Source organism: Eschscholzia californica, unplaced genomic scaffold (genome assembly GCF_041429995.1).
Source record: "Eschscholzia californica isolate CP2 unplaced genomic scaffold, dmEscCali1.0.p SCAF_1, whole genome shotgun sequence".
NCBI lineage: Eukaryota > Viridiplantae > Streptophyta > Magnoliopsida > Ranunculales > Papaveraceae > Eschscholzia > Eschscholzia californica.
Genome location: NW_028238198.1, coordinates 34523609 through 34547068, shown reverse-complemented (window position 1 = coordinate 34547068; position 23460 = coordinate 34523609). Strand labels below are relative to the sequence as shown.

The following is a 23460-nucleotide window of genomic DNA, read 5'->3' as shown; positions in this document are numbered from 1 at the left end:
TCTGTGTATGTGCGTTTGGTGTTGAAACTTGAAAAGTTAGGTTCTTCGATCTCTCTTCGATTTTGTAAGTAAATACTAAAGAAAATCAAAATAGAAGATTAAATGTTCTGTGATTTTGAATAACAGGATAGATGTAGAGAAACGGGAAAGGAGAAAACAATGTTTCTCATCTGGAAGACACCAACAAGGTTGAGAAACCTATTCAGGATATTGGCAAGAAAAATCATAGTAAGGAGAACATAATTAGTTTGAGATGTCAAAACATCGAAACCCATCAAAATGACATATACCTATACTACTTGAGTTGAGCCATACGATCCTTCAACCCAAAGAATTCATCAATTATTGAATCAAAATCGATTGTTTCGGCTATTTCTTTCTCGATGTGTATAATCATGCAATCTCTTAGGAAATCATCCTTCATTTTGCTACAAAGTGTTTTTTTGACGAGTTTCATCCCTGAAAATGCTCTCTCAGTAGTTGTCGTAGAAACTGGTAAAGTTAACATTAAACAAATCAATCTATAAACCAGACATTGAGTCTTTGACTTTCTTTTTTCAACTAATTTCTTGCACAACTCCGATATCGTAGATAAATTTTGAAATTCCGGATGGTGAAGCACATCATGATCATAATGTAACAATTGACATCGCAAACCAATTATGCCTTGATCACTAAAATCTTTTGGACAATACTTTTCAGCAAGAAGACAAATATCATCAATTTTTTTATTAAAACCACAATTTCATTTATAAGTGATAGCGATCACAAAATTATATGTAGATAATTCTTATTCCTCTGAGAACTACATGAGAGTTACATAAGTAAAGTTCTGCACATTGTAGACGGTGAGAAGTCTACGAGTCGGAAGTCAGAAGGTCGGAAGCGTGAACGTCTTCTAGAATTCCAAACGTCGTGTTCTTGATTGATTGGAACCAGTAACGTGTAGAAGAAACCTGCAAAAGAAGGTGAACAGACACAAACAAACCCGTGAAAGCTTGGGGGACACCGGGATGGTGTCTGCCAAGGGCCCTCCGACGGTCAAGTCAGCAAAGTATTACAATGAATAATAAATGAAAAGCCGAGGGTGTAACCGTTGACGCGTAATCAGAGAGTGGCTAGGCTCGTAGAATGGTCGGAGCTCGAGACTACGGGGTGAAGTGATCACAAGTGTGAGAGTAGATGTTACCAGCAGCGTCGAGCAAGAAAGAAGCTATGATCTCCTTGATGTTTTCTGTAAGCGTCGAGAAGGCTATGATCCCTTTGACGATCACTGAAAGCGTCGAGCAAGGAGAAGCTTTAATTCCCTTGAAGCGTCTAGTAGTGTCGACGATCAGAGTAAGATGAACGTGTCACGTAAAGGGGAGAAAGCGTCTAAGAACCAGGTAACTCGTATGCCAACGTCTCAAGAACAATCGAAGAACATAGTGCGGGTGGAGAAGAAGAAGTAGTGGTTGCTTTGCTCTCCTTTCCATATCTTGTGAAGTAGAAGTGTTCCTCTATATAGGTGTCAGGAAAGATTCGTTGGGAGGAGTAAAGGCTGACCGTTAAGGAGTAAATGTGTTGCAAGATACTTGGGATATGGTGACGCGTACACGAGCTGTACATGTACAACGGTTGTGCATGTTCTCTGGTAACTACTCTGAGTGTGCATGTACATGGTCTCATATTTATGTGAGACATTTGCATGTCATCAATGGGGGGATAATTGTCTCTGGAGTTACGTTTACCAAGTCTGGGATCTATGTCATTATGGGCATATGTGACATGTAGAGGATCTCTTCGTTAAGTGATTTTTTACACGTGCAGCGTGAAGATCTAGACGTGTCAAGCGCCAGACGTGTGGAGATTCGGACGTGTGGAGTTTTGTGCATGTGAAACTCTTTGCACGTGGTTGGGCTTGGCACGAATTTTAGGGTCTAGGCGACGAGGGCCCATTAAGAGACTTCTGGGCTGGGCCCTAGAGTGTTGCGCTGGACTTAACGTCTTAATGGGCACTTTAGCGCTGAGGGTCCTGGTGTAGATTTTCAAACACAGTTTGTCCCCCACTCTCTAAGTAAATATTTTATTTTCTTAGAGAGTAGATGAGTATCCGAAGAGATGGCGAGCGTGGCCTCATAAGTCGTATAGTTCCCGTATCAATCGCATAGGCCCAGATAACAATATGGCATTGTCTTGTGCGGATCAGTTTAGGAACATTGCCCGGAGTCAGCGAACGCGTCGTGGGTCCTTTGTGCGACGAATTGGGGTCGAAGACTTCTCCATACTGTTGGGAAGCGTGGAGGGTATGTCCACGCTGCTTGACAATGTGGAGGACATCTCGACGATGTCGGGCAGCGTGGGGGACTTCCCCACGCTGCCGGGCAGCGTGGAGGACTTTTCCTCTTCGTTGGGTGGCGTAGGGGCGGAGTCTCGTTGTCTCGAGGCGTGGTGCCGTCCGTGTCGAGTGGCATCTGAGTCGGTCGCGTCCAGATGCATCGGAGATTGGACTCTACAGTGGCATCGGGTAGCGTAGAAACTGTACTTGTCAGAGCACACGGGGTGTCTCTTTTGTCATTCCTTGGCATATGAGGTTCTCTAAATTCGGTGATTTGGTGGAGTTGTGACTCGTGGACGCCCATGTGGCGCATTTTACCTTGATTTGACAGGATGTGGTCCTTTTGATTAGGGGTAGAGAGTCCTATAAAAGGGGTCGTTGGGGTGCTTGGAACTCATTGTTGTTTGAGTTTGGGAGATTTTTGGAGCTCTGGAAGTGTTCTTCATATGTTCTTGGCGTTCTTGAAGTTCTTCGTGATCTTCATCAAAAAATACTTTAAGTAGGTTCATTCTTCAATTTCTGAAATTTCGATCTTTTTTAGTATAGAGAACTTGTTATCCTCTGTTTGCCTTGCCACTTAGCATGTTTGTTCATACTAATTCTTGTGAACCTTAACGCGTACACGACCTTTTTTGATGAACTTACCATAGTTGTAAATGTTCATGCGAACTTGTGGTAATTGTAGGTGTACGTGGAAACTAGTAGTTGTTGTAACATATGTAGATTGGGGGGCTTCATAGTATGCGTAAGAGTACGCGTAATCTTGCAACAGATGGAGATGTGTATGAAAATTTTTGGTAAACTTGTAGTACGCGTAGTTGTACACGTGAATTTGTAGTACGCGTAGTTGTACACGTGAATTTGTAGTACGCATAGTTGTACGCGTAAACTTTTAGTACGCGTAGTTGTACGCGTAAACCTTTAGTACGCGTAGTTGTACGCGTAAACCTTTAGTACGCGTAGTTGTACACGTGAACTTGCAATGTGGAAATGTGTACATGTACTCATGAGGAGGATACGTGTGCAATCTCTGACGTATATCTGTTCATAAATGAGAAAAATTTACTCAACCTTTAAGTAGTATAGAAAATACCATAAGTTAGTGTGGCTTGACTACATGCATTCTTGCTTCATTAGTGTCTTTATTTTGTACACGTTTCCATTTTGCACGTGTTCTTCGGTTAACATGTTTAGCGCTCGTGCGAGGTATTCCTGAGAATGTTTTCCCTCCGATACGTAGGATGGCCAGGACTTTCTCATATAATCGAGCACAAAGTAATGCTGAGGTCATTCCGTACCTAAGTGAAGAACTTCATGTTGATTCCTCTTCTGATGACGAAGTTGAGGTGGAACAACAACTTTCTATTCTGACTAATGAGTGCGTGGAAAGCCTCAGGCTGAAGTATGATCTCCCGGCGACTCTTGTGATGAGAGCGTCTGAACCTGGTGAAACCGTAGTCGAGTCGTTTCAACCGGGGTACTATGCCTTTTATGAGAACTTTTTGGAAGCAGGTATTCGATTTCCTATATCTTGTTTGGTGAGGGATATCTTGGTTAGGTTTCGAATAGCTCCCACTCAACTCATGCCGAATGCGTGGAGGTTATTGATGGCTTTGGAGAAGTTTGGGGAGAAGTTAGGGAAACCCGTAACTGCACAAGATGTAACCGCTCACTATTTTATGAAAGGAAATGATCACGGGAAGAGGCAGTACTAGCTCAAAGTTCGTCCACGGATGCCGCATATTATAGTTGGTTTGTCACGTTCCGAAAGGAATTGGCAACGTCGGTTCTTTTTCGTTAAGAGGGATGGTGTATTTGCTCCGCTCGAGGGCGGGAATGTCTAGTTTAAGTGGAGAGAAGCTCGTGAGCGTAGTTTCCACATGTTTTGTTTTCACACGTTTTGCTTTCACATACTTTGCTTTCGCCTATTTTGTTTTCACACGTTTTGTTCCCACACGTTTCGTTGCACGTATTTGACCTTCGTTTTGTGTATTGTAGAGGTAGCCGACGAAAATTTGCACGGGTTTTTCGTGAAGACCAACTGACCAAGTTTAAGGCTTTCTTGGCGAAGCCTGCATTGAGCAGACATTGGAAAACGATGATTTTTTGAGACATTGAATCTGCAACTCCCGCTCGATCACAAAGTATGTGTTCTGCCCTGGGATTTCTTTGCGTGTATTAGCTTTCTCCGTCTATTTATTCTTTATTTACTTTGGATAGGTGGGAACATGGCTCCAAAAAAGACTTTCAAGATACCGTCGGCCAAAGAGGTGGCGACTAAGAAGAAGAATCCAGCGAAGAAACCAAGGATCGAGTCGTCCCCCGAATGTCCACACGCTATCTCTCCCATTGGCGCTGCTGGACCATCCTCTTCGAGAGTTTATGTGCAGGAAGAGGACTCTCAGGCGGTGTATATGGAGTTTTCCTCTGCAGCGTCGGTGTTCGAAGACCCCTCTTCCATAGGACGCGTATCCCGTTCTTTGTCTTCCGAGAAAGACAAGGCCTATCTCCGGAAGATAGGTGTCCAGAAGGCTTTGGAGCAGTCGGCACTTAGTGGCTACCATGTTTACGCTTGTTGTCCTTCTCGTGCGTTGTTGTGTTTCTTTACTTGTATGGCGCTGATACATTTGCCTTTTGTTGTAGGCGATGATGAGTGCAAACTATATCCAGGAGCATATTGACGCGTTGAACAAGCAGATCGAAGCGGAGAACAGTCGTCATGCGGAATCGGAGAAGGCGATGCAGGGACGTTATGAGGAGCTGGAGGCCAAGTACTCCAAGTTGAAGATCTCGCATAAGAAGTGAGCGGGTGTGCTTAGGGAGGTGTCCTACCATTCTGCGGCGGTAGCTCGAGGAGAGATGATGAAGGAATTCCTCGCGAAGAAAGATTGGGACATTGAAGGGGAGATTGCGTGTTCTGAAAGTCTAAAGGGCAATGATTATGGCGTAGATTCTTGCTCTGACTAGAGAAGTTCTTCGAGTCGTGAACTCTATTTCTTTCTTTACTCGTTTGTATTTTATTCTGTACTAGTTGATAGACTTCATAAATGGGGGAGTTTCTCACCACATTCTTGGTTTTAAATGTTTGTGACTTGAACTTGGTGAGACGTTGGTTCTCAGTTGTTATGTTTTGAATGAAGTATTTCGTTTACGCTTATATTGTGTATACAAGTTGTGAACGTTCTTTGTATGAGCAATCGGGTTGCCCTTTATAAGTCATGTTGACTTATGTTTTGTAGATGCGGATCATGCCGAATTTGTGCACATAAAAAGACAAGTAGAAGTAAGAGACTTAGACTTTTGGTGCGCACACATAAGTGAATTAATACCTCAGGAAATCCTTTATTGATACGTGTGAAGTTTTCGTTCATTAGTACGAGTACAAGACAATCGAGTTGTCGCATGTAACCCTTTTACAGGAACGGAGGCAATCGGGTTGTCGAGTACATGTAAAAATGAGTAGGCAATCAGGTTGTTGAGTACATGAAAAAACAAATGGGCAATCGGGTTGCCGAGTACATGTAAAACAAGTGAGCAATCGGGTTGCCGAGTACAAGTTGAGAAGTGACAATCGGGTTGTCGTCCTGTCGATGCTTGCGAATGCAGGTAGGGAGTGAGAGACAAGCGGGTTGTCCAAGTTCCACATGGTTTCTGTTATTTCTTCATGTATTTTATTGCTTCTTCATCTACTGCTTCGTCTTATAATCTTGCGTGCACTCTGTTGTATCTTTGTCTGTGCTTGCTTTTTCGTTACATGTCCTTCTGCTTGTTCGTGAAAGTATCTCTAGAGTATGCCCCCCAGCCTAAGTGTAGTACTGAACTTTGTGCTAGACTTAGGTTGTGTTATCGTTCATGCAAGAGGTGTCTTCGTTTTCCTGTGCAAGAAGAAACAAGTGGTCAATGGCATAGCCATTGACCCTCCGACGCTCAAGTTAGTCGGGTATCAAAAAGATAAGTGAAAAGGAAAACTATTTAGGTTAAGGCACGAAAGTTACTTCCCAGCTGTTATCGACATGCTCCTGAAAGCATGAAATGTCTACTTGTCTTAAGGCGTTCTCTACCTGCATACGTTCTCTCGAGGGACTATAGTTGGTGGGAGTCCCACCGACTCTCCGATGCTCAAGTTAGTACATGTATAAGCAGAAGAGAAAATGAAGAAGTATTAATAGAGTTTAGCAGTGATACAACTTGAGATGGATGACATTACATTTGTTGTTTATGTCACGTCCATCTTGTGCCTGAATTTTGTACGCGCCTTGTCCTACCACTTTGGTGATCTGATATGGGCCTTCCCAAGTGGGTGCAAGTTTTCCGGCGCCGCTCTCTCTAGTGTTGTGGAACACTTTTCGAAGTACCCAGTCTCCTACCTTGAAGGTTCGAGTTCGTATGTTTTTGTTGTAGTGACGTGCCACTTTCGGCTGGTAAGCTGCATTTCTAATGGCTGTCGTATCACGAATTTCATCGAGCGTGTCAAGATTGTGATTGAGTTGTTGCCAGTTACTTTCTTCTTCCGTCCACTGGTAACGGGTAGAAGGAAGTCCTGCTTCTGCGGGTATGACGGCTTCCGAGCCATAAGCGAGTGAGAAAGGAGTTTCTCCTGTTGAAGTTCAAACAATGGTATTGTACGCCCATAAGACCCCTGGTAGTTCATCTTCCCAGGCGCCTTTGGCTTTTGTCAAACGTTTCTTTATTGTGTTCATGATTATTTTGTTGGAAGACTCAACTTGTCCATTTGCTCGGGGGTATCTTGGAGTTGAGAAGTTTAGTTTGATCCCCCATTCTTTACAAAAATCTTGGAAGTCGAAGCTGATGAATTGTGAGCCGTTGTCGGTCACAATTTCCTTCGGAACTCCAAACCTGCAAATAACATTCTTCCAAATAAAACTTTTTACCTCTTTGTCTCGGACTTGGTGAAATGCTTCTGCCTCAATCCACTTGGTGAAGTAGTCGATTACAGCCAACATGTACACTTTTTTTTCAGGTGCTGTAGGAAGTTTTCCTACTATATCCATCCCTCATTTCATGAATGGCCAAGGAGATAGTATTGATTTGAGACGTTCAGGTGGGAGACGAGATGTGGGTGGAAAGCGTTGACAACTATCACACTTCTTTACGAAGTCAATGCAATCTGACCTCATAGCCAATAGTACCCGGCAATGAGTGCTCTAGTTGTTAGGCTGCGCCCTCCTGAATGGTTCCCACATTCACCTGCATGTAATTCGGAGAGAACGTATCTGGCTTCTTGTGGGGTAATGCACTTCAGATATGGTCCTGAATATGATCTTTTCAGTAGTTGTCCATCTAAGATGGTGTATCTGGCTGCTTTAGCACGAATTCTTCTTGCTTCCATTTTTTCTTCAGGTAGTTCTTCATTTTCCAAGTACCGAATCAAGGGAGTCATCCAGGTGTCGGTTTGATCCGAAGCAGCTACCTCTGAGGTAGGATTTTTCCATACTGCTGGCCACTCGAGCAAGACTAGAGGAATGTTTTAAGTTACCTTTGTTTGAATTGAAGAGCCAAGGTTGACGAGAGCATCAGCATGTCCATTCTCTAGTCGAGGTATCTGTGTTATGTTCATTTCCTTGAAGGATGCTTGTAATTCTTTCACGTGAGCAAGGTACGCGGTCATCTTGGCGTCACGTGTTTGGTAAGTTCCCTGTAACTGATTCACAATAAGTTGAGAGTCTGATTTAATGTCTAACCTTTAAATTCCCATTTCTTTTGCAAGCGCAAGTCCAGCTATAAGTGCTTCGTATTCAGCTTCATTGTTTGTTGCCTTGAATGCGCATCGGATAGCACGTTGTATTAAGTCTCCTTCTGGAGAAGTCAGAGCTATTCCCAATCCCACGCCATTCATGTTACTTGAACCATCTACTGATAGGTTCCATTTTTGTTGGCTCTTGTCGGTTAAGCACAACAATTCTTTTTCTGCCTGCACCGATATGTTTGGTGAAAAATGAACAAGAAAGTCAGCTAGTACCTGTGACTTGATGGCGTTCCTTGGTTGGTATGAGATGTCATACTCGCTTAATTCTACCGCCCATTTGGTGAGGCGTCCAGAGAGTTCAGGTTTATGGAGAACCTTCTTTAGCAGGAATTCTGTAACAACTACCATTGAGTGACACTGGAAGTAAGGCCTGAGTTTACTGTGTAAGGCCGACACCACTGGGAACGATGAAGTTAATGAATCAATGGTTTCTCCTATTCAATTCTTAGTTGTTGTCGTCGTTGCTGCTCCATTTTGACGATAAGCTTCGTCAAACTTATTTTTATCCTACCATAACACGGAGGGCTCCATGAAACTACTTGCATAATAGTCTGAGAATTTGAAGTATCTAGTAAATCTGGGCTTTTGCTCGGTTCCTGCTTTGTGAGCCACCAAACACGATATTTCCTTTCATGTTGTGTAAGACAGCCACTCTATTTTCTCTCCCCTGAGGACCAAAGACTATACGTACTTGACCAATTTATCTCTCATGATGATTAAAGAATTAGGTAGGCCTACACTCTTCTCTCTCGGTAGATTTACATAACTTACCTTCACTATCTTATTCAAATATATCCATAGCTCAATCTTAATTTTATATTTTATACTTATTTTTATATTTTATACTCAGTTTCAAATTTTCTGCCTTAGCATGGGCTGGTCCATGTATGAACCCTTCTTTATGTTGTTTGCGACCTAACTCAACACTTTCTAGGATAATTGGTTCTTCCTTAACTGTTAAATTTGGTGACGTAATCAGATACTAATATAGAGAAAATTCAAATCAATCGAGCACATTGCTTCTCTTTCGAAAACCTCTTTAAGAATAAAGTATTCATTTACTACAATTGAAGAGCGTAAACCTTCTTCTGTAATAACGGACAATAGAGTACTCTTGGAAAAATTACCTTTCGTAAGAGAACAAAAAATTGAAGTTACGTTGAATCTAAAATTCCATAGGTGGAGGAGTACTTTGAATTATCCCAAGAACCATAAAACTCAATTTTGTCAAGTAGGATAACCAAACATATTTTAAAATAAGTATCATTTTGAATAATTATCTTTATTTAACTAAAATCATATGATTTGAGAAATCTAAATTAAATTTCGCATTTTAAGGATGAGTTATATTGGTGTAAATTCATGATTAAGATGATTAAATATATTTGAAAAAAAAAACATCTTTGTTTAGATTATGTAACTACCAACACATTTTTTTATACATTAAAAATGACATTTGCATTGGAAAGATTGTGGAAAAATCTCTAAAGTGATACTAGTGTTACATTAAGGATCGAATGTTACATGGGAGATGATAGACCTTTTTGAATTTGAGCAGTGATGCTATGCCGGGCAATTAACCCGGCTGAATCCCGACTGGGGTACTTGGACTAACATGATCTAGTGAGAGAAAGTCCATCGCTTTTCCTCACTAGATCATGCCCGTCCAAGTACCCCGACCGGATTACTTGCGGGGCATAGTATCATTAGTGTGAAATTTGAGTTGGAACTTGAAGAGAGTTTGCCAATAGACCTTCCTTAGAGTTTTTTTTTTTTTTTTTGCAAGGGCCATTTTTAGAGTTGGATGCCAGGAGTACACCACATATTGTGATGAAATAAAGGAAAAGTGGGACCTAGTTATAATATAATTTGTAACTAGTACAACTAAATAATTGTAAAAACAAATCTTCAAAGCTATTATAATATTAATATAGCCATGAGAATAGAAGATACCAATTAAGCTAGTCGTCAGCAAATCACGTTCTACCTTGAATATCTCCTCCCCACTTTCCAACCTCAAACACTTTTTTTTTGAATTTTCAAAGACACATTTTAATATTTTATCACCTTCATGGCTTCATCTTGATAAACCCTAAAAGCATTAGCTTCTTCAACAAAGCTATAAGAAAACCCTAAAAATTTGGGTTTCGAATTTGAAAAAGAAGTACAGAAACGTTTCCATCTATTAACATAATAACAAGAAAAGAGTTCATGATTTCATCAGTATCATTCATTCATCATCCATTAATTGCTTTGACTCTTCATAAAACTAAAATACCTACAGATTAAAGATGAAGCTTAAAGGAGAAGAAAGATGAAGATTCAAGAACAACACCAACAAGAAAAAGAAGAAGAAGAAGACTAGTCTGTTAATTCATCATCATCTTCTTAAATTCTTCAAAATTAACACTACCATCACCATCAGCATCAACAGAACTAATCATTCTAGAACAATCACGAATCGAACATTTTTCTCCTAAACTTTTAAAAACTTTATGTAATTCAGCAGCAGAAATCAATCCATTTTTATCTTTATCATACATTTCAAATGCATCTCTTAATTCTCTCATTCCACCATCTCTATTATTATAATAACTACTTGAATGAAAATCAGCAAATTCTTTCAGATCTATAAATCCATCACCATCTTTATCAATTTCATCCATCATTTTCTTCAATTCTTTTGGTGTTGTTTCAGATCCAAGTGCTTTTAAAACATCAGCTAATTCTGTTGATGATATCTTTCCATCTTTATTTGCATCAAATCTATCAAAAACTCTTTCTACTTCATCCATGTTTTCTAATGCAAATGAGTATTTCTTGCTACTCATCTTTCTCTCTCTATAACTGACTTTCTCTCTCTAGATTTCTGTTTCTGTTTCTCTCTCTCTCTCTCTACTCTTCTGTTCAGATTGGTGAGATCTGATGTTAGGTTGGTATAAATAAGAGAGGAATTAATTTGACGCGGTTTGTTGACGCGTTTTTTAGTATTTAAGTTAAAGGATGAATTGATGGATTGTGAAGGAGGGAAACTGAGAAAGTGTCACCATCGTTCACGGATCATCAACGAATACTATTACTTTATTTTTTTTTTTTCTGTTGTTAGTTGATTTGTTTAATATTTTCATGTGAAAAAGTCGAAATACAGAGTTATAGATGTGTACACGTTATACCTTTTTGAGGGTCTTTCACCAAAAAAAAAAAAGGATAGAACATTTTAGGGTTATATAATTTATTTTTCGATAAATAAAAAAATGAGGAATTAACTAACAAACCGAGCATCATATCACAGAAGGAGGCTCTGTCGAGCATAAAAAAAAGAGCCGTATCAGAGATACATTGTGGTGGTGTAAACTCCCTTCACTCTCCCACTGTCTGGAGGAGTTCCAATTAGCGAGAACATTAGCCGTGAGCCCCATCGAAAAACAGAAAACACAACTCCAGACACATCAAACAGTAAAGTATGATTATACCACGAGGCATGAGTGTGTCCATGTACTAATTGTACAATATACATCGACTAAGTTTCACCCCAAACTCTAAACCCGAAAAATAAAGCAATTTTAACAGTAAACTCATCGTGCCTTAGAATCCATTGTGTAGCTTAGCTAGTTAGTTACATTATTTTTCAAAAAAAAAAAAAAACTTAACTACGATTATTACCTTTGTATTTTACTAGGCAAACGAAAACGAGAAAGGTGTCATGATGATCACGTACGAACTACTTCCCATATACCTGCACCACCAGACATAGAGGAAGAACCACCGGTGTTAAGTTATTACAAAAACACTTTGTACGTCTTTTCCTTTGCTATATACATATTCTTGCCCCGAAATAATATCAGGTGCCAGAATCAATTACATGGTAGATCAAATTATTCATGACGGTAGGTCTGGCTCATATAAGATTATTCTATAAATGAAAAATCAATTAATACTTCAGTGAGTCAGTCTCTCTATAATATACATTAATCACTTTATGTCTTTATCAATGTAGCTTCAGAGCATTCAAGTTTATAGGAAAATGCTAGTGATAGACTGATAGCGACCCAACCATGCATGGCTTGGAAAGGCCAAACTTCTATTTGAGTGCTCATGTGATAATTGATGCTCGGCCTTTTCGGGTTGTGGTCATGCCAAGTAGGGTTATAGATACTTCAACAAAAAAACAAAAGTAGGGTTATAGAGATTTATATCAACTTTTATTTTTCAAAATATCAATATAAATGAACAATTACATTTTGATCTAAAATAGTAAAATCAAATAAATACTCAACAATCAAATCCTCCTTATTTAATTTAGTTTAAAAAATATTTAAGTTGTATTTGAAGTTTGAACCTTATAAAATGAATTATAAAAAAATAAGCATTTCTTTTTTTCCTAATACAAAAGACTAGTACGTATGAAAAATAAGATGTATATTCAAGCAAAGTAACCCCTCGTAAAAGAATGAGGGGTTGGGCAAAAGGCCCAAAATCAGCCCAACAATATGTATCAGGCCCACTGCAGATAAAGAATGAGGGGCAGGTCCAACAAGTCAGACTGGGGGTGGAATTTCCGAAACACCCTTCTTCTTTTTGAAATTTACGAAACGACCATCGAAAAATTCCCGGGAAACTCGAAAATTTCTGACAAATAATCTGACACGCCTCCCATCAGACTGTGTACTTTCCATAAATTCACAAAATTGCCACAGAAAAATTCTCGGGAAATGCGAATTTTTTTTGAAAAATAGTCTGACGCACCTGACATCAAACCTTGTACTTTCCACGAATTTACAGAATTGCCATTACAAAATTTACCAACTTGTCATTTTCATTTTTTTTCCAGATTTATTTCTTATTTCTTTTTTATTTTCTCCCACACATATTTCTCTCTCCAATCTCAACAAATTTCGTTCTTTTTTCCCAGATTTATTTCTTATCTCTTTCCAATCTTAACAAATTTCTTCATTTTTGGTAGTATTTCATTGATTTGTATAAGGAAATTTTCTTGTGTACCGGGAATTATTTAGTGTTACTGGCCATTTTTTGGATATGACTACACATTTTTGTACTGGGAATTTTCTTGTGTACCGGGAATTGTTCTGTGTACAAGCCATTTGGTTATGTACTAGAAATTTTTGTAGTGGGAATTTTCTTGTGAACCGGGAATTGTTCTGTGTACTCGCCAATTGGTTATGTACTAGACATTTTTGTGCTGGGAATTTTCTTGTGCACCGGGAATTGTTCTATGTAATGGCCATTTGGTTCAGTACTGGACACTTTTGAACTGGGAATTTTCTTCTGTACCGGAAATGGTTCTGTGCACTGGCCATTTGGTTATGTACTTTGATGTTTTTAGAGATGAAGAGGATAAAATGTGAAACAAATAAGAGTGATGAAGAAGAAAAATAAGAACATAAAACTTTTAGAGAGAGAAAGACAGAAAACTTTGATGTTTTAAGAGATTGAAAGAGATGAAGAAGATAAAATGTGAAACAAAATAAGAATGATGAACACTCAAAAATGAGAACATAAAACTTTTAGAGAGAGAAAGAACAGAAAATTGATGTTTTTAGAGATTGAAAGAGATGAAGAAGATAAAATGTGAAACAAAATAAGAATGATGAACATCGAAAAATAAGAACATAAAACTTTTAGAGAAAGAAAGAAAAAAAAATTTATGTTTTTAGAGATTGAAAGAGATGAAGAAGATAAAATGTGAAAAACAAAATAAGAATGATGAAGAAGATTTTTGGATGTATAAATAAGAAGAAAGAAGGAGTTGAAACAAAATATAATGGGAGGGATCCAAAAAAATTGGCTGAAATTTCGTCAAAAAATGGCGCCATTTTTGAATTTTCAAAAAATCTGAATGTTTCTCTGACATGACGTCATGTACGGGGAATTAATTGCTTCGCTGTCGTCCGTCAGATTGTCAGAAAACACGGAACTTTCCCGTGGAGGGGTAAAAGAGGGATAAATAAAATAAAAACCAGAAAATTGTGAGCTGTCCTGACAATTTGGACTGGGTTCTCATTTTTTTTTTGGGCTGAGGGTAATGCTTATTTACCCTCCATTTTTTGGGCTTCTCCCTCAAAAATCCTAAAAGAATTGGGGGAAAAGATATGTCCCTAGCTAAGGGAACATATTTTGCAACCACAAAAAGAAAAGAAAAGAGACATACACATTTACCATGTGAGCAATTTCAACAATCAAATAATATTTTTACATCCTTTTAGTAATCCCATCATTATTTTCTTTATAACTCAACTAATCTTCAAATGCTGTAGGATGGCGTAGACCCGCCCGACTGTCAAGCCAACGATATTATCATCTTTAGTATTTCTGGGTCTCATGTTTTAGAAATTTTCACTAGTGAAGGGTGTTTAATCTTTTAAGAGAAGAACTACACTCTGCTCACATTGATGTGAGATTGTATTTCTCAACACACCCTCCTACCAACAGATCTCAGTCAACCTTAAAGATTGTTGGTTATATGGTTCGCTTATATAGATTTCGTGATTTTAGAAGACCTCAGTAGAGAAGGGTGTTTGACCTCTTAAGAAGATCATCACACTCCATCTTCCACCAATGTGAGATTGCATTTTTACAATTTTGACTTGTCTTATGGTGAGGTGGGGTTTATATGTTTGCCTTGTCTTAAATGGAGCTTCTTTTTGAAAGAATTGTTTTAGCTTGTTACAGCCTACATAGGAATATAGGATGATTGGAACCAACTTCCATTCATAAATATCATAGTTTTTCTCTATTTCTTTTCATTTCTAATTTTTTTTTTTTTGATGAAAACTTTTCATTTCTAATTGTCAACGCAAATAATTTAATAGAATTTCCCATGAAATGAAACTCAAAACACAAAGGTTGCAGCCAATAGTTTGGAATGTCAACGGAGGAAGGTGATCACATATATCCATATGATGACGAGGAGAAGAGAATCTCCTATTAACAAACTCCTAATTTCCATCTTTGACTTTAATTCCTACTTGGATCAAGTCATCCGATACCCTTTCAACAAAAAAAAAGGTCATCCGATACCTATCGCTCCAAAGTGGCAAGAGTGTAATTCAAGTGTAAGGTTTTTTATTTTTATTTTTCATATTATTTTGTTATAAAGTTGGATCCAACTAAGTTGGTAGTTGGGTAGTTATAGGCTTGCAGTTGGTTAAAAATAGTCTTCATTAATTTTGATTTTGTTTTTTCAAATAAAAAACTTAGGCAACCCTTGGCCGACTGCTCCATCACAAGATTCTATTATGACAAGATTCTACCAAATATAGGAAAGCTTTCTTCAATATTATTGCTCTGATTTGTAGACCTTTTTTTTGTTGCAAGATTTGTAGACCTAATGGTGCTCTATTATTTGAAAAAATGGATCGATAATTGGCCTTATTTTGGATTATATATATTGGAATGGAATAGATTATAGATGTATGCCTTGAGGACACAACTATTGACTTGAGGGGCACATCTGTGATGGTTCGGCCAAGAAATGTGACCTTCCTTTTGAAATAAAGTGGGAAATAGAACTAAAACTATAATACACTACATACCTACTAACTTGGCTCTGATACCACTCTTCTACATCAGGATCATGGAAGAAAGAAATAAAGTGGGAAATAGGAAGAAGAAGTAAGGTGGGATATTGATTTAAAAAGGAAGGAACGTGGGAAGAAATGGAGCGTGGAATTCTAAAGGAGACTATTATTCAAAGTTATTATTCCTATCTTACAAGATTGGAAGGATTTTTTGAGCTCTCCTTATATAGATACTAAGAGTAACCGGATGACCTATAAACCGGTTACCGGGAACTTGAGTAGCAGGTAAAAGTAACCCCGGGTGCTCATTGGGCCCCATCGTCAGGTTATTAGTACTGCTAGTGCACGTTCCTTTACAAAAGATAATTGGCATTTTATGCCGACACCAAAAAGAAAAGTAAAATGACCGACAACCTAAAGTGCGAATATTTAAAGTAACTACAATAATATCCTTCTTTTTACAAAATGCTTGACTTTAATAAAAGCGATCATAATTGAGATTTAGACTTTTATGCAAATGGGTCCTGGGAATCTTGCATAGAGTCATCATCTTCAATGTCGTCATCTTCATCAGATGAGTTGCTTAAAATTTCTCTCAACTGCTTCTTTAGGTCTGACTTTGAGGATGAAGCGAGCAGTTCCTTAAGAAGTTCTGAGACATCCTTTTTAGGAGCTTTTGGTGGAGGTGCTGGTTCAAATGAAACAATTCCTTTTTCAGAGAATATTGAATCCTTAAAGAATTCAAATTTATCCCACCATTTAATAAGAATTCTTCTTCCCAAATAAGGGATATGAGAGACTGTTATCTCAAACTTTTTAATAGGAAGATTTGCAATAACAACGTCCCATCTAGCTATCCATGGAACCTGATAATAAGCTGCAAAGATAAGCTCGGGATTTTTTAATGATGGGTTAGATTTAATAAAATCATCAAATATATTCCTAACTTTGTCAGGGAAAATTATAGGGTGTGATCCCCAAGTGTAAAACCATTTGATGAACCACTGTGGAAGATTAGTGGTATTGAAATCACGAAATTGGAGGAACCAACTGTGTTTCTTTAGTCTATTCTCATAACAGAAGGCTCCTTCCCAGGCTTTAATGTAGTCGAAGTAGTTAAACCAATATTTATCCAATTCTCTTCTTCCAGCTCTGGGTATTTCATGATATTTGAATAAATCACCCTGCCAATTTTCAGGGGTAACAACTTTCTTAATAAAGGCTTTAGAATAAGCCCATTCTGCGCCTGACCTTATGACAGAATCAAAATCCACTGATTGAGTTACTTGCAGGATTGCGCAGTAAAAATTGTATTCCTTAGGATAAAGGAATGGGTCTGCTGATTCCCTAAGGTAAAAGGATGAAGCTTCAACTGCGGAAAGATGAGCGTATTTTAGCTCAATAGGAGCTATCCATATAGTAGTGTAAGGAATATATGGATAGATATATTCATTAGTCTGATTAGACTGAATTGCTGCTAAATAAGCATCTCCTCTTAATTTTAACTCCTTAGGAGTCGCCTTTAAGGCTTCAGCTTTAAGCTGTTCCGTTGTTTTACCAATTATAGTCTTATAAGACTGAGAACTCGCGCTTGAGGGAGAAACTGCCAATTTAGCTTTCCCTTTTCCATTATCAGACTTCTTGCTCATGACCCTGCAAAAATTCTCGAGTCAAGAAATCAGGTAGTGAATTACTACTTCCTTTGATAAATTCAATGTCAAAATCAAACACAGACAATATGCCTTGCCATCTGGCAAAAATTTGTTTTGATGCTATATTTTTAACATCTTTTTCTAAAACATCTTTGGCTGATTTACAATCAACCCTGACCAAAAATTTTTGGTTTAATAAATCACTTTCGAATTTCTGTATACACAGAACTATAGAAAGGATTTCTTTTTTAATTGTGGAATAATTTTTCCTTGGCCCTTGCCATATCCCAGAAGTAAATCTTACTAGGGTTTCTTTGTTATTAATCCTTTGTTTAAGGATTCCACCATAGCCTAATTCAGAAGCATCAGTTTCAACAATTTTAAAAGCTTCTGGATTAGCAATGGCAAGACAAGGGATTTCCTTAATCTTTAATTTTATCTTTTGGACTGCTTCTGTATGAACATTAGTCCAATCAGGAGGATTTTTCTTAAGCCTGTCAAATAAAGGCTTAGCATCAATTGCTAAGTTTTTATAGAAGTCAGAAATATAATTAAGACTTCCTAAAAACCTTTGCAATTGAGTTTTTTCTTTGATTTCATCTGGAAATTTATCCGCAAAAGTAATAGCTCTATCAATAGGGAAAATAGTCCCTTCTTTGATGGTATGGCCAAGAAATCTTATTTCTGTTTGAAATAATTTGATTTTCTTGGCTGACACAACTAAACCAGCATGTTTGACAGCATTAATAAATGCTTGAAGATGTTTAAAGTGTTTATCTATATTCTCAGAAAACACTAAAACATCATCGATATAAACAATACAGAATGACGTATAAGGGCTGAAAATGTCATTCATTATATTTTGAAATTCTGAGGGGGCATTCTTAAGCCCAAAAGGCATCACGTTCCACTCATAGTGGCCAAATGGAACTGTGAATGCAGTTTTGTATCTATCCTTTTCATTGATCTGAATTTGCCAAAACCCAGATTTCATATCAAATTTGGACATAACTTTGGCTGAAAACAGCCGATTTAATAAGTCCCTTTTATTAGGGATTGGATACCTTATCCATCTAAGAGCTTTGTTCAAAGGTTTGTAATTAATTACAAGCCTAGGAACACCTCTTTCAAGTTCAGCAGCATTTTCAACATAAAATGCAGGACAACTCCAAGGGCTGTATGATTTTCTAATTAAACCTTTGAGTAATAACTCATCAATCTCTTTTTTGCAAATTTCCAAATGGCGAGGTCCCATAGCAATAGGTCTAGCCTTAGTGGGAATTTGCCTTTCATTGAAGTCTGGCTCATAAGGCAGACTAACAATATGTTTCTTTCTTTCCCAGAAGGCATTGGGGATATCAGAACATATTGTTTTGACAATAAGATCATGAAGATCATTTATTTTCTTTTGAATTAAAGGATGTTTGATTTTTTCAGTAATTTTCATGTAACTGATCTCCTGAGATAAGGAGTTAAGAAAATTTTCTTTTCTTTGAATTTTCTTTTGTAACAAATCAATCTCGTGATAACGAGGTTCAGTAACGAAATTAAATGTAATTTCTTGAGAATTAATGGAACTTGTTATACCCTTCTCATTAATGCTTCTAATGGGATATAACATGTGAAGAAAAGGATTTCCCAAAATAACATCATGAGAAAGATTCTTTACCATTATAAATGGCATTTCTAAACAAATTCCATTATTGCAAACTGCAGTATTTTGTAGCTTGTAATTTACAAGCATTTTTCTACCATCTGCAGCATTTAAAATTTCAGTAGTTTTTGAAAAATATCTGGAGGGTATCAATCCTTCATTGATACAGTTTAAATCTGCTCCAGAGTCTACCATGGCAATTGCAGAGAGAGTATATTCTTTATGAACAATGATTTTAATTTTAATATGCCACTTATGGGTAATAACCCTGTCTAACATATTAACATATGTTAAAGATTCATCCTTCAAAGATCCTTCGTCTTTTGAAGATTTATCTTTAACAGATGTTAAAGTATCTAATTTTTCCTTTAAGGAATTCCATTCTTCTTCATCTGACTCATGATCAGAATCAGACTCAGAAAGAATAGATTTATCCTTTTTAATTTCAAGAGAAGTTACTCTAGATTTAAGAGTATTAATTTCTCTTTTGAGAACTTTGACTTCATGCAGTAATTCATTAATGCAAGAAGATTCTCCAGGAGTTTCTTCTTTTGAAACTGAAGTCTTAGCTCTTTGTAAAATTTCTTTTAGACTATAAGTCTCTGGCTCTTCAAATTTTAACCTTTTGTCACCTTTCTTTCCATTGTAATCTTCTAAATACTTTTGAAGCATTTGTCTTTTAGCAATGGGATCAGAAAGTTGATCAATAAGGTCAAGGATGAAATTATCCTCTTTTGTTAAAGGAAATAGACCATTTGCCTGACATAAGGCTTTGTAGTAATCACAATTTCCTTCGCAAGAGTCATCCTCAGATTCTTCTATTTGATCAACAGATCCCTCTGAAGATGATTCTTCCTCAGGATTGTCTTCTGCAATAGCGGCTACTTTAAAAATTTTTCCTTCTTCATTAAGAAGTAATTTTTCAAGTGACCTCTTAAGGCCTTCATCAATATTCAGGCTATTGATTTTCTTTTTCATTCTACACTTATTAGCGTAGTGGCCAGGTTTCTGGCATTTCCAGCAGACAGGGATAGTCTTTTGCCGAGAATTATTCTCAGGTTCAGACTTCCTTTTCTTTCCTCTAAAAATTTTTTTCTTTTTCTGTTTGGGAAAATACTTCTGCTTGGCATAAACCTTATTGGTCCTTTTCCCTCTATTTTCGATAGAGGTTCCAATAGGTGGTAAGCCAATTTGCTCACAAAAGTCCCCTATAATTCTTTTGCCAAGGACTTTCTCCTTTTGGATTTGTCTATGCAATTTTATTTAATTGCATAAATTAATGCCTTCAGCAACCACTTCTGAGGATAAATCCCCATAAGTGTATTCGGAATAAGGAATAATTCCATTGTGTCTTTGCTTAATACGATTGCGTATTTTTTCCGCAAAGAAATGGGGTAGTCCTGATAAGAACTTCTCTTTCCAAAAATCATTTTGACTATCATGTCTGGTGAAGACTTTTGAAAAGAATACGTCTTTATACCATTTGAACTGAGATAAGTTCTGACATTTTAAATTCATCAGTTGCTCTTGAGATCTATCAATAAGCAACGATGTAGTGCCAATAAAATGTTTTGCTATTGTATACAGAAGTGTATTGACACAATCTGTAACTTGTACAGCCTGATTGTCTCTAACTTCTGTTTTAACAGCCTGTGAAATATGTATTTTGGCTTCTTCAGGAAGGTAGAAATCCCACCATCCTTTCAATTGACCAGTAAATCCTTGAATTAAGGCTTTGGCAATATTTTGATCAGAATTACCATGTGCTTTACAAGCAGTTGCATACATAGTCATGTAGTGCAATACCGTTTGCATTTGGTATTCTGACATGCCATCTATATTCCATTCATTAATGGATTTTCCATCAAATTGAACAGTCATGAATTCATCATGTTGTTCTAATTGAAGGTCTATAGGTGTAGGCCTATGATAATAGGGCTTTGCAGGAATATTATAAGCCATTTTCTTTTTGTAGGAAGATGCAAGCTTATTTACTTGAAATTTATTTTCATTATTTTTTTGTTCTGATAAGAACATGTTCTCCAGAAGATTGATCTTATCTTCTGTTTTTGAAGAATTTTCTGCTTCATCATAAGAAGCATCAGAATTATAATCTGACTCATGTGTCTCTAGAGGAGCACATTCATTGTCTTTAATTCCAAGATTTTTTAATCTTTTTATAATCTCATCAACCATTTCAGAATTCTGAGGATCCATTTTGAAATCAAAGTTTTCAGAACTCATTGGTTTGAATAAAACCTTATCTTCAAAAGTAGTTTCTGAAATTTTAGAAATATTTGAAGCCTTTTCTTGTTTTTCAAAATCAATATTTTTCTCAATTCTATTTAATTGATCTCCCATTGTTCTGAGAGTTAGATTTGTAAAATTGTTTTGTTCAACAACAGCCTCAATGTTGTCGCTTTTCCTGTAAGGAGTTGCTACAACTTCTTCGTTGTTGATTCTTATTGCTAATTGGGTTTCCGGAGGATGAACACTCCTAAAAACTTTTCCATTTTTAGCAATAAAATTCTTATAAGAAGCTTCAAGAGAAAATATGAAATCTTGATCCTTGAAGTCAGGAAATTCTTCATAATATTGTTCCATAAAATTGAAGAAATCAATAACTTCTCCATTTTTTATTAAAAACCTTTTATAGCGAGAAAACCATTTTTCATGACTCTTAGAGTCTTTAACAAGGAAAAACCATGTTCTCTTAAATTTGTTTTCTTTGGAATAAAATAATTCCTTTGGAAGTCCCCTAAAAGGAAATTTAAACTTGAATTTTTCTTCTTTATGGATCGTTATAGGCGAAAGGCTATAATAACCCATATCAGAAGGAGTGGGGGATGTTCTTTCACTATTAATTTCAGAAGTGGGTAAATTAACCCTATATTCAGGTTGGTTTACTCCGTCAGAGGTAAATTTTGTTCCAGAAATTTTTTCAAAATTAGTTGTTGGAACTGACGAAGTAGAACTTCTTCCTGAAATAACTTTGTTGTTCAGGCTTTCCAATTTTAACCTTGCAATTCTCTGATTAGAGAAGACAATTTCAACATCACCGTCAGGGAACTCTTTGATTTCTTCGAGTTCACGGTTATCTTTTTTAACAGGCTCATTAGCCTTTTCAAGTATCCATTTTTCAGGTAAATTAACATGATCCCATGTGATCGTTTTTGGGACCTTTACATTGCTTTTTTCTAAATTGGTTATAAACAAAGTAGTAGACCCCTTTTGATCTTGTAAAATATTTTTCATCTTGGGTACTACGGTGTTCATAACTTTATACTGAATCCTGTAAATAAGGATTATGTTTTCAGCTCCTTGCATCATATTAAATCCATCAGATTTAATGTCAAGGCAAAGAGAGTGCATAATTGTGGGGTCGTTTAATGACAGAGTAAAATTTGGAAAACACGAAAAGAATATGGGTCCGTCACAAAGACTAGACTCCACTATTCCAAGTAATGAGTCATGAAATTTGTTGTGCCTTTTATCACGTACACAAATAATTGCGGACGTGTTTAAGCCTAAACGGGTAGCAGGTTTCAAACCTACTTGAATTAACCCAATATGCAAGAATTTGTATTGTTGTCTATGTTTATCAATCAAATTTTTTGACAACAGTTGGAATGAGTTGTAACCCTCAGTTAAGGGTATAGCCTCTTCTACAGTCTTTACGATATAATCAGAGGTGAATTCAAAAGTTCCTTTCTGTTTATAAACAGAACTTTGAACTGGTAAATTCCAGTTTTGTAAAGATTTTTCAAAATTTTCTTTTAACAAAATTTCTTTATTACAGCTACTATTAGCCTTATCATGTCTCTTAGACATGGCTCTGGTTATCCCAAGCATATTTGCTCCTGATCACTGTCAACGATTTACGCCAATCCCTGACAACGCCCTCACCGGCTAACACGGGAATTCTAGGCTACGCGACTTAGGGTTTCCCCGGGTTTCACAGGACAAAATTACTTTAGTTCACCAAAGTCACGCTTCAAGACTTAATAAGTATGATAGTATTTAAAGAAATTTAATTTGGACAACAACTTAAACACTTAAAACAAAGATTAAAACAAAAACATAAAACATAAATTTACGAGAATTTAAACGAGAATTTAATGGCAGGTGAGATGCCATCCCTTGGATCCATCCGGATCCTTCCTAAAAAAAAAAGCTAGATGGTAATTATATGAAGATCGCAGCTATCCTACCAAAATCCAAAAGGTGGGCTAAGCGCCCGCGGTTAGAGTGGGGTTATCAAGACCTTGTAGGAGGTTTCTCAAAGCGCTCCCAACAAGAAGAAATGTGACCTTCCTTTTGAAATTTTGTGGGTTGCAAATATGGTTGTCAGATTAGAATTGTAATGGCAGGTGAGATGCCATCCCTTGGATCCATCCGGATCCTTCCTAAAAAAAAAAGCTAGATGGTAATTATATGAAGATCGCAGCTATCCTACCAAAATCCAAAAGGTGGGCTAAGCGCCCGCGGTTAGAGTGGGGTTATCAAGACCTTGTAGGAGGTTTCTCAAAGCG

The 23460-nt window shown here is 37.2% G+C and overlaps 1 protein-coding gene across 1 annotated transcript; it reads right to left on the bottom strand.

The window, feature by feature from the left end:
* Nucleotides 1-10249: 10249 nt before the first annotated feature.
* On the bottom strand, nt 10250-11004 carry LOC147566330 (putative calcium-binding protein CML18). The gene has a single exon (XM_086652810.1). The coding sequence runs from the start codon at nt 10913-10915 to the stop codon at nt 10454-10456; it is 462 nt and encodes a 153-aa protein (XP_086508936.1). The 5' UTR covers nt 10916-11004; the 3' UTR covers nt 10250-10453.
* Between the last annotated feature and the right edge of the window lie 12456 nt (nt 11005-23460).